The sequence below is a fragment of the Rhinoraja longicauda genome, chromosome 28, assembly GCF_053455715.1.
Source record: "Rhinoraja longicauda isolate Sanriku21f chromosome 28, sRhiLon1.1, whole genome shotgun sequence".
Taxonomy (NCBI): domain Eukaryota; kingdom Metazoa; phylum Chordata; class Chondrichthyes; order Rajiformes; family Arhynchobatidae; genus Rhinoraja; species Rhinoraja longicauda.
In genome coordinates this window covers 15,481,795-15,494,146 of record NC_135980.1, presented here as the reverse complement: position 1 = coordinate 15,494,146, position 12,352 = coordinate 15,481,795, and the positions used below count along the sequence as shown (strand labels likewise).

Here is a 12,352-nt window from a genome sequence, read left to right as displayed (position 1 = left end):
GTATTACATCGTGCAAGAGGATAACAAAGTGAAGAGTATGGCTTATTTAGAGTTTAGCGATACAGCAAGGAAACAGGCCCTTTGGGCCACCGAGTCCACGATGACCATTGATCTCCCATACACTAGTTTTATGTTCTCCCACTTTCGCATCCTACACATGACTAGCCATTTACAGAGACCAATTAACCTACTAACCTGCACATTTTTGGAATGTGGGAGGAAAACGGAGACTGGAGAAAACCCACGCAGTCACAGGGAGAGCTTTGGTACTCCGTAAAGACAGCACCTGCAGTCAGAATCGAACTAACCTCTGGAACTGTGAGACAGCAGCTCTACCGTTGCGCCACCGTGCTGCTTATTGGGGGACAAAAACTAATTGCTATATGGAGGGAGAGAAAGTAGGTGATAGTGTTAATAAATATTTTCCACTATGTCATATTATAAGACACCATGAGTTGATGGGGTACTTGTATATATACATGTGTAACTATTATGTTTCAGTGTTGCAATACCAATTGTTTTCTTTAAAACATCATTGTGAATGATGTTGCAAATGAGATTTCACATGCTGTTTGATTAGATTCCTTCATTAACCCGCCTAATAATGTGCATTTTGAGCTATATTTTTCTGTCCTCACTTTTAATGAAGAATTGTCCTTGTACTGAAGAAGGATCACCTGCCTTCAATAGTAGAGTGCCAGGCACAACTTCTGCCATGCTGTGTGCTGGTGACCAAGGCCGTATTGCTACTCAGTCTCTGGTTACTCCATTGTGAACTGTTTTAATTTGATATGTCAACTCGCACCTCATTCAATTCTCTTCAGTAATCTCCCTTATCATGCCTTCTTAGAAACGTTCCTAAAATCCATGTACCTTACATTCCCCACATCTACCTACTTGAGTTTTGTGAGCCCAATTGCTGCTTTTTGTCATTACAAAATTGCAGATGCTGTACGTCTGTGATTAAATCAGAAAATGTTGGAAGTATCGTGCAGGTGTCCAGCATCTGAAAACAGATTTGATCGTTTACATCGATGAACCTTAAACGGAAAAGATCTTTCAATAGGTTTTTGACCTGGAATGTTAGCCATTTCCTTTTCCATGCATGCTGTCAGACCTGCTAAGTGTTTCCAACATCTATATGTTTAATGTCCCTTCAGAGATCAGTTTTTACTACTTCCCACTAATCCCGGTATGTGATCTCACACCATTTGGTATTATGGTAGCAGTGCCTTAACTGATACCTACCACAGGGCATGTCAATGTCATGTGTAACTTGTGCATTGCATCTCTGAAAAACAAAAAACTTGTTTTTTTTGGAAATCTGAAACAGAAATAGAAAAAACTGCATTCAGTTGGGCAGACTGCTTCTGTGGAGTAAGTAACAGAGTTAAAGTTTCAGGTCAAAGACCCTTCAGCCTCACATATTAAGTCTACATCTCTTTTCACATATCCTTTACATTTTTGTTAATGCGGCAATAAAGTTCCAATCCTTACTTAATATGGCGAGTTACTTTCCAAATTAAATGATACTAAATGTTAGGCATAAATGTTACAACTGGAACCCTTCTTCAGACCCAATCTGGTCTTGCCCACATAATGGTCAACCTTGAGCGACTGATGATGATACTTCCATAATGCTGTTGCGGAAAGCATGATCTGCAATTTTGAAGGGAAATTAAGTGAGTTATCAGCTACACCAAAGTTATTGCTTTGATTTTGCATGTTTCCTGTTGTTTTAATTGATTTTTGTTTAGGTGATCGAGATACCTGTTGAGTCAAGTAGGTTCCAGCATTCCCATCTAACTGCTGTTCTTGCCCTTCATGCTGGTAATGGTTGCAGGTTTGATGGTATTGTCGGAATTCCATTCATGGGTAAATGCTGCACATTGTAGATCAAGAGTCAAGACAGGAGTCAAGAGTCTTTAATTGTCTTGTGCACCAGCAACAGAACAATTAAATGTTTACTTGCTGCAGCTTTACAGGTACATTAATGCAACAATACAGCAAATAAACATACAATATGCAAGTTTCTGTGACGTTTGCCTGTAAGGCTAAAAACACTACATTAATTCATTGTACAGTACATAAATACTTTGAGAGGCTTTAGATTGGTATTGTTGCTTTTTTTAATACAACTCATTTGGCATCTTTATTAATTGATGCAATATTACAAGCTTATTGGAAGTTAATCTGTTCATTGTGCTCTTTTAAAGAGCTCAACTTTCTGCTTTCTCCCCTGGCAATTTTTCTTCAAGTTACTCTGATTAAATGGCCTAAATTGTAGACTCAAATTAAGTTGTTAGTTGTTACTGCAAATCCTTTTATATTAATATGCTTTTGGTCCTCTGTTAATGTCCCATAACACCTGCCTCTGAATAATCTTGTAACATTTCCAATTGAAAGTGTTCCTCACATGCATTATCAACAGACACCACCTTCTATCTACTCTACAGTATCTCGTGCACAAGATGCTGCTCTTTACTGTTACTTAACACTAATATTAAAAAAAGCAAAGATCAATTATAATACGAATGTAAAACTCACATATTAGACTAATAGATACAACTGTAAAATGGTTCCAATTAATATTCTACTAATTAAACATCAACCCTGTCCAATCCACTAAGAATTTTATATGTTTCTACATCGCCTCTCATCCATGCAGAGCATACACTGCACTCCCTCAATAGCAATAATGCCCTTTCTCAAATTAGGAGTCCAAAATTACACTCAATGCCACAGGTGCGGTCTCACTAAGGTCCTGTACAATTGCAATAGGACCTCTTTGCTCCTAAACTCAAATCCTCTTGCAATGAAGGCCAATATGGGAGGCACGGTGGCACAGCGGTTGAGTTGCAGCCTTAAAGTGAATACAGCCCTGGATACCAGGGGTCGATCCCGGCTATGGGTGCTGTCTGTATGGAGTTTGTACGTTCTCCCCGTGAGCTGCGAGGGTTTTCTCAGAGATCTTCGGTTTCCTCCCACACGCCAAAGACATACAGGTATTTAGGTTAAATGGCTTGGTAAATGTAAAAATAGTCCCTAGTTGGTATAGGATAGTGTTAATGTGTGGGGATCATTGGTCGGCGCAGATCCGGTGGGCCAAAGGAGCCTGTTTCCATGCTGTATCTCTAAACTAAACTAAACATACCATCTGCTGACTCTCCCTTATCCATTCTACTTGTTACATCCTCAAACAATTCTAGAAATTAGTCAAGCATGATACCCCCTTCATAAATCCATGCTGACTTTGAGAGATCCCGTCGCTGCTTTCCAAATGCGCTGTTATTTCTTCTTTAATCGACTCCGGCATCTTCCCCACTACCGATGTTAGGCTAACTGGTCTATAATACCTCGTTTTCTCTTCCCCTCCTTTCTTAAAAAGTGGAGTTACATTGGCTACCCTCCAGTCCACAGGAACTGATCCAGAGTTGAGAGAACATTGGAAAATGATCACCAATGCATCCACGATTTCAAGGGCCATCTCCTTGAGTATTCTGCGATGCAGACCATTGGGCCCTGGGGATTTATCTGCCTTAATTCCCAACAGTTTACCTAACACCATTTTCTGACTAATGTGGATTCCCTTCAGTTCCTTCCTCTCACTAGATCCTCGGTCCCCTAGTATTTCTGAGAGATTGTTTGTGTCTTCCTTCGTGAAGGCAGAACCAAAGTACTCATTTAACTTTTCTGCCATTTCCTTGTTTCCCATTATACATTCACCTGTCTTTGACTGTGAGGGACCTTCATTCGTCTTCACTAATCTTTTCCTTTTTACATACCTATAGAAACTTTTACAGTCAGGGTTTATATTCCCCGCAAGCTTTCTTTCATGCTCTTTTTCCACCTCTTAATTAACCCATTTCTCTGCCTCTGTTGAGTTCTAAATTTCTCCCAGACCTCTGGTTTGCCGCTTCTTCTGGACAATTTATATGCCTCTTCCTTGGTCACTCTCCATCCTGATGCAGAATTCCACCATATTATAGTCACTGTTGCCCAAGGGGCTCTGCACAACAAGATCGCTAACTAATCCTTCCTCATTACCCAGAACCCAGTCTAGGATAGTCTGCCCTCTAGTCGGTTCCTCTACATATTGGTTTAAAAACCCATCCCGTATACATTCCAGGAAATCTTCCTCCTCAGCACTGTTACCAATTTGGTTGGCTCAATCTATATGTAGATTAAGGTCACCCATGATAACCGCTGTACGTTTGCTACAGGCATGCCTAATTTTGTGCTTGATGCTATCCCCAACCTCGCTACTATTGTTTGGTGGACTGTATATCACTCCAACAAATGTTTTCTGCCCTTGGCTATTTCGTAGTTCTACCCATTCCGATTCTACAGCATCCAAGGTAATGTCTCTCCTTGCTTTTGCATTAATCTCCTCTTTAACCATCAATGCCATCTATGTTTCTATGTTAATGGTGGCTATGCCATGTGAAGTTTGCAGGATAATTCATCTGCTTCTCCTCTATGTTTAATCAGAAAACTACATTCATCCTTCAATTGTAGCCGATTCTGCACACCGTTGCATTACTCCTTGAATATGATGCTGAACTCACTGAATTGGACATCCACAAAATAGGCACCCTGTGTCATGCACTCTGAGTGACAACTAATCTGGATAAGTTTGCCTCACAGCTCCAGTGACCCAGGTTTAATCCTGACCCTAATGCTGTCTAAGTGGAATTAAAATGTTCACTTTCTGACCATACAGGTTTCTCCTGGGAGCTTTATTTTCTTCCCAGATCCCAAAGTGGGTCGGTAGGTTAATTGGCCACTGGATATTGCCTCTAGTCTATGACATCTGGATGGTGGTCAGGGCCAGGTCAGTAAGGGCAGAATTGCCTCTTGCCTTTCCCCCACCTGCACTATCCTGCAGTAGCAATACCATCTGAAGCTAGATCCTGATCATTGAGAAACAGAAGGCCTCCTCCACCCCAGGAAACTTTAACTTCAGGCAGAGCCATCCCTACCAGTTTACTGGCCATCAAAACTCTCAGGCTTTGAAACTTATCATAAATGAAATATATTAATAAAAAACTGAAAAAGTAATAGTTATTAAACATTAAAATGCTTAAAACAATGAAATACATTTGAATTGCCAATTAATTAAATCATATAGTTTATTTGAAAATTATCCATCTTCAGAGCGGCGATCCTTCAGTGCCATAAATGGGTTGACTGGGTCTAATCTGTTGTGGGTTCAACGCTTGGATTTCCTGGTATAACTTCAAAGTTGGAGCTAGTGGCTCTCAGATGTAATGTATATTGTTGCTCCGGTCTTCCCCACTCTGTTGTTGTGCACTACTGTTTTAAAAATGACCTTATCCTGGATTCTGCCCATGGCTGACAACTTTGTTTGAAATCCAACAACATTCACTTTCAACTTCTCCTTCAGCTTTTTCAAAGCCTGAGAAGTTTCGTTCTTTGAGAAGCTTCCTCACAAAATGCTATCAGTGCAAATTAGTTTATGATTATCTCTCTTATCTACCATTTGGTGCAAAATTAAGTTTGGCTTGCATGAGACTCTGGCCAGTGTTGAGGTGGTGACACAGAGATCTCTTTATCGTTAAGTTAATATCTCTACTCCAACATATACGGTACTTGTATTTCTATTTCTCACTTAACCAAACACAGATTAGTTACAATGCACTTTACAGGATTCAGTTTCAAAACAGATATCGAGGCAGTTTGTTCGCTTGAAGAGGAGAACAGATTGAACCAGTGGGGCATCATTTGAATGTTGAAATTTCCCCATCGATTCAATCCATAGCCACACGTTAAGTTTGGCCACATGGGCAAGGCCAGGTGGATAATTGTGGGATGCTGCTTGAAATCCAAAGTGGTTTTCTCCCTGGATGCCGAGGGATTCCATAGGTTTGCTTCATCATTTGTTACTCTGGATTTAATTCACCACATCTTTGGTCTTTCTATTCCTGAAGTGGACCAGCCCTAAGAATGAGAAACATGGAAACAATACCTGTATTTTCATGTATGAATGGGCATTGTGGTACATAGTAAGATCGGGAGAGCGACGTAAATTATATTGCTCCACAAACACTACCGCCTATAAAATGGTCACAGAAACATCAATTGTACAAGTCTGGAGTGAGCATCAATTGTATAAAATATTGGGTCAGGTCTCAGCTGAAGTATTGCATGTCGTTCTGGTCACCATGTTAAAGGAAGGAGGTGCTAGCACTGGGGGCTAGCACGATGGCTGCCTCGCCTACACTCTGTCCTTTTCAAACTCTTTTTGTTATTTTTGGTAAGTTTTAAAAGTTTGTGTAAATGTTCTCTGGTTTGTTTTATGTGGGGGGTGGGAGACGGGGTCAGGGAAACTTTGTTTCAGTCTGTTACCTTGCCGGAGATGCGATTGTTTTCCGGATCGTATCTCTGTTCGCTCTGCGGCCTGGAGCCTGCAAACATCACGGAGCTGGAGACTGACCTTCAGTCCCCGCGGGGGCGTGGACTTATCATCTGAGCCTGCGATCCCTTGTCTGGGATCAACGCTCCAATGCAGCCTGCGGACTTTAACATCAGGAGCTCACAGTCTCGGGATGAGACCGGTCGGGAGCTCCAAAAGCTGCACGAGTTTCGACTGTTCCCGACCCGGGGTAGATCGCCGGCGCGGGGGAGCTGAGATTCCCCCCCCCCCCCCTCGATGAAGGAGCTTGATCGCCCCGTCTAGGAAGGCTCGCCGCCGGCTACGGGAGTCAAGATCATCCCGTCAACGGAAGGTTAGAGCCCCTGACCGCTGGAGGGCAAAAAAGGGAGAGATTTAACTTTTTTTCACCTTCTATCACAGTGAGGAATGTGGAGGGGTCCCTGTGGTGGATGTTCATGTTAAAATGTATTTTGTGTGGCCTGTTGCTTTTTATTGTCATGACTGTGTGGCAAATGAAGTTCCTCGTATGTTGCAAAACATACTTGGCTAATAAAGTTTTATTGAGATTGAGAAAGCATGCAGAGGAAATTCACCAATGTGTTACCTTGGGTGGGGCAGGTCAGATATAAGGAGAGACGGGAGAGCTGTGTCTATTCTCCCTGTAGTGGAGGAAGTTAAGATGGGACATAATTGAGTTGTCTAAAATCACGAGGGGTATAAATAGGAAATTGTCCTATATCAGAGGTAGGTAAAATTAGAGGACATAGATAGATTTATGGTCGGGGGAAAGAGATGTCGAGGGGATATGAAGAGTTGTTTTTCCTTTAGAGAATGATATGTGGAGTGGACCGCTGGAGTGGGTGGAAGCTGTCACTACTGCATTTAGGTATCTAGAGGAGGCTGTGAATCCCTTGGGCATAGAGGGCTCTGGACCACATGCTGGGCAATGGGAGGTGCCCACTGCAGGAGTGTGAGTTGGGACCGATGGCCCGTTTCCATGCTGCACGATCCAACGATTCTAAAAGTAAGTACAATTTATCACTGCTCTGCTGAAGTGACACGTTAAACCTTCAGCAAACGTCGCCCTGTGATCTTCCCTGACCCAGATTATAACCATATAACCATATAACAACTACAGCACGGAAACAGGCCCGTTCGGCCCTACCAGTCCACGCCGACCACTCTCCCTGACCTACTCATCTACCTGCACTCAGACGATAACCCTCTAATCCCCTCTTATCCATATACCTATCCAATTTACTCTTAAATAATAAAATCGAGCCTGCCTCCACCACTTCCACCGGAAGCCCATTCCATACAGCCACCACCCTCTGAGTAAAGAAGTTACCCCTCATGTTACCCCTAAACTTTTGTCCCTCAATTCTGAAGCTATGCCCCATGTTGGAATCTTCCCCACTCTCAAAGGGAAAAGCCTACCCACGTCAACTCTGTCCGTCCCTCTCAAATTTTTAAAAACCTCTATCAAGTCCCCCCTCAACCTTCTACGCTCCAAAGAATATAGACCCAACCTGCTCAACCTCTCTCTGCAGCTTAAGTGCTGAAACCCAGGCAACATTCTAGTAAATCTCCTCTGTACCCTCTCCATTTTGTCGACATCCTTCCTATAATTTGGCGACCAGAACTGCACACCATACTCCAGATTCGGCCTCACCAATGCCCTGTACAATTTTAACATTACATCCCAACTTCTATACTCGATGCTTTGATTTATAAAGGCAAGCATACCAAACGCCTTCTTCACCACCCTATCCACATGAGATTCCACCTTCAGGGAACAATGCACAGTTATTCCCAGATCCCTCTGTTCCACTGCATTCCTCAATTCCCTACCATTTACCCTGTACGTCCTATTTTGATTTGTCCTACCAAAATGCAGCACCTCACACTTATCAGCATTAAACTCCATCTGCCATCTTTCAGCCCACCCTTCCAAAAGGCCCAAGTCTCTCTGTAGACTTTGAAAATCGACTTCATTATTAACTACACCACCTATCTTAGTATCATCTGCATATTTACTAATCCAATTTGCCACACCATCATCCAGATCATTAATGTAAATGACAAACAACAGTGGACCCAACACAGATCCTTGGGGTACTCCACTAGACACTGGCCTCCAACCTGACATACAATTGTCAACCATTACCCTCTGGTATCTCCCATTCAGCCATTGTTGAATCCATCTTGCAACCTCACTATTAATACCCAACGATTTAACCGTCTTAATCAACCTTCCATGTGGAACCTTGTCAAATGCCTTAATGAAGTCCATATAGACAACATCCACAGCCTTACCCGTATCAATTTCCCTGGTAACCTCTTCAAAAAATTCAAGAAGATTAGTCAAACATGACCTTCCAGGCACAAATCCATGTTAACTGTTTCTAATCAGGCCTTGTTTATCCAAATAATTATATATATTGTCCCTAAGTATCTTTTCCATTAATTTTCCCACCACAGACGTCAAACTAACAGGTCTATAATTGCTAGGTTTACTTTTAGAACCTTTTTTAAACAAAGGCACAACATGCATAATGCGCCAATTTTCCGGCACCATCCCCGTTTCTAATGACGTTTGAAATATTTCCGTCATAGCCCCTGCTATTTCTGCACTAACTTCCCTCAATGTCCTAGGGAATATCCTATCAGGACCTGGAGACTTATCCACTTTTATATTTTTCAAAAGTGTCCGTACCTCCTCTACTTTAATCCTCATAATTTCCATCACTACTCTACTTGTTTCGCTTACCTCACATAATTCAATATCCTTCTCCTCGGTGAATACCGAAGAAAAGAAATTGTTTAATATCTCCCCCATTTCTTCCGGCTCAGCACATAGCTGCCCACTCTGACTCTCTAATGGACCAATTTTATCCCTCGCTATCCTTTTGCTATTGACATATCTGTAGAACCCCTTGGGGTTTACTTTTACATTACTTGCCAAAGCAGCCTCATATCTTTTTTTCGCTTTTCTAATTTCCTTCTTAAGATTCCTTTTACATTCTTTATATTCCTCAAGAACCTCATTTACTCCCTGTCGCTTATATTTATTGTATATCTCCCTCTTTTTCCGAACCAAGTGTCCAATTTCCCTGGAAAACCACGGCTCTTTCAAATTATTATTCTTTCCTTTCCACCGAACAGGGACATAAAGACTCTGTACTCTCAAAATTTCACCTTTAAATATCCTCCATTTCTCTATTATATCCTTTTCATAAAACAAAAAGTTCAATTTCACTCCTTTTAAATCCTTTCTCATCTCCTCAAAATTAGCCTTTCTCCAATCCAAAATCTCAACCCTTGGTCCAGATTTGACCTTCTCCATAATTATATTGAAACTAATGGCATTGTGATCACTAGACCCAAAGTGCTCCTCAACACATACCTCCGTCACCTGACCCGTCTAATTTCCTAACAGGAGGTCCAACACTGCCCCTTCTCTGGTAGGTACCTCTACGTATTGCTGCAAAAAACTATCCTGCACACATTTTACAAACGGAGATGAGGAAGAACTTTTTCAGTCAGAGAGTGGTGAAGGTGTGGAATTCTCTGCCTCAGAAGGCAGTGGAGGCCAGTTCGTTGGATGCTTTCAAGAGAGAGCTGGATAGAGCTCTTAAGGATAGCGGAGTGAGGGGGTATGGGGAGAAGGCAGGAACGGGGTACTGATTGAGAGTGATCAGCCACGATCGCATTGAATGGCGGTGCTGGCTCGAAGGGCTGAATGGCCTACTCCTGCACCTATTGTCTATATCTGCTCGCCCCTCTCTCTGTCCCGTCAACTCTCCGCCGGCAGGCAGCGGCTGAAGGTTGGCGACTGGGAGCACCAGCGAGTGTCGGGGTCGCTCTGTGCGCCCTGGCCCCCAGGCAAATGACCTCCCGCCCCTTACTCCTGGAACTGCCTCCCTGCCCCCCGTCCCCGGTCCCCTTCTCCCGCACCCCCCTCTCCCCCAAATCACCCCCTCCCCCGCTGTTCCCCCACTCACCAGGTCCCCTCTCTCTCCCGCGTCCCTTCCAATTCTCGTTCTCTATTTGGCGGTTTACTATGTAAAGTTTAAATGGTGAGTTCCAGCACTGCTGGTATGAGCCCCATGGCTCCCATTTAAACTCGAGTAAACGACCACTGCTCGACGACAGACCGTGTGAGCACATCGGAGCTCCGGCATCTCACCTGGTCATGCAGATAGTGACGGGCAGTTGTCTTCTCATGCCGGGCGGGCGGACGCGCCGGACGCAGGTCACTTTCAGCACCAGGTCGCGGACAGCGCCGCGGAACTCTCTTCTCATCAGGCAGTAGAGGACGGGGTTGAGGCAGCTGTTACTGTGGGCCAGGCAGACAGTCACGGGGAAGACGTAGGCCTGGGTGTTGTAAAAGGCCACGCTGAAGTCGACCACATTCAATTTGATGAAGGCACTCCAGAGCGTGATGGCTTGGTTGGGCAACCAACTAATGAAGAAAGTCAGCACCACGATGGTGACGGATTTGGTGACCCTGGAGGTCCTCTTTGGGTTGTTGCCGCTGATTTCTTGGCTGTTGATGAAGCGGAGAAGCAGGAGGTAAGAGGCGGAGATAACGACGAGGGGCATGATGAACCCGACCAATACTTTGAGCGTCTGGTAGAGCCCGAACCAAAACTGGGGGTTGTCGTGAAGTTTCGGGAACTTGGTGATGCAGAGCTCTTCGGTGGGGAGCACGATGGTGGTGGAGTAGGTGGCCTGGGGAAGGGTGGCCACGCACGCCACCGCCCAGATGAAAATACAGGTCAACCAGTCCCTGTGTGGCGAGGAGTGCTTCTTCATCTTCAGCGACTGCGACACCGAGCAGTAGCGGGTGATGCTCATGACGGCCAGGAAGAAGACGCTGGCGTACATCGCGGTCACCGAACTCACCACCTTACACATGACTCGGCCGAAGGGCCAACTGAAGTCCATGGCAGTGTCCACCGCCCAGAAAGGCAGCGTCAACACGAACTGGATGTCGGTCACGGCCAAGCCCATGACCAAGGTGGTCATGGTGGACTTCTTCTTGTTTGCCTGCAGGAGGTAGAGGACCAACAGGTTGCCCACCAGACCCAAGGCGCACACCACGCTGTAGACGATGGAGACCAGGATCCTGGTGAGTTTAAATCCATCGTTCTGCACCTCGGTGCCGTGGAAAATCAGAGACTTCAGCAACTCCTCCAGACACTGGTTGCTTTTATTCAGCGCAAAGGACACTCCATCTTCGTCCCAGTAGCAGTCTCGGTCAGACATGGCCATCTGCTCGCCCCTCTCTCTGAACCGTCAACTCTCCGACGGCAGGCAGCGGCTGAAGGTTGGCGACTGGGAGCACCAGCGAGTGTCGGGGTCGCTCTGTGCGCCCTGGCCCCCAGGCAAATGACCTCCCACCCCTTACTCCTGGAACTGCCTCCCTGTCCCCCGTCCCCGGTCCCCTTCTCCCACACCCCCCTCTCCCGCAAATCACCCTCTCCACCGCTGTTCCCCCACTCACCAGGTCCCCTCTCTCTCCCGCGTCCCTCTCTTTCTCGATTCCTCTTTTACCCGATCCCTCTCTCCCCTATCCTCTCTCGATCTCTCTCCCGCTCCCCGATCCCTTTCAACCCCCTCGATCCGTCTGAAGTCGGGCGATCCCTCGCTTGCCCCGATCTCTCCCCCCGATTCCTCTTTTCTGTTCCTTCTCCCCGATCTCTCTGCCGCGCTGAGATCCTCTATCTTTCTCTAACCCATTCCCATTCTCCTCCCGGTCCCAGTCCCTCTCTCTGGTTCTTTATCTCCCCCCCTCCCCCTCCCCCTCCCCCTCCCCCTCCCCCTCCCCCTCCCCCTCCCCCTCCCCCTCTCCCTCTTTCCTGATTCCCCCTTCTCCCTTTCTGATCCCTCTGCCACCCTCCCCCCTCCTCCTATTCCTATCTCACTCGCCCCTGTTGCGCTCTCCCCGAT

At 45.2% G+C, this 12,352-nt stretch overlaps 1 protein-coding gene across 1 annotated transcript; it reads right to left on the bottom strand.

The window, feature by feature from the left end:
• Window positions 1-1,539: 1,539 nt before the first annotated feature.
• LOC144607198 (relaxin-3 receptor 1-like) lies at window positions 1,540-11,668 on the bottom strand. The gene is made up of 3 exons (XM_078423877.1): window positions 10,587-11,668; window positions 4,983-5,049; window positions 1,540-1,659 (listed from the first exon to the last, which is right to left on the bottom strand). The coding sequence occupies exons 1-3, from the start codon at window positions 11,666-11,668 to the stop codon at window positions 1,540-1,542; spliced, it is 1,269 nt and encodes a 422-aa protein (XP_078280003.1).
• Window positions 11,669-12,352: the final 684 nt, after the last annotated feature.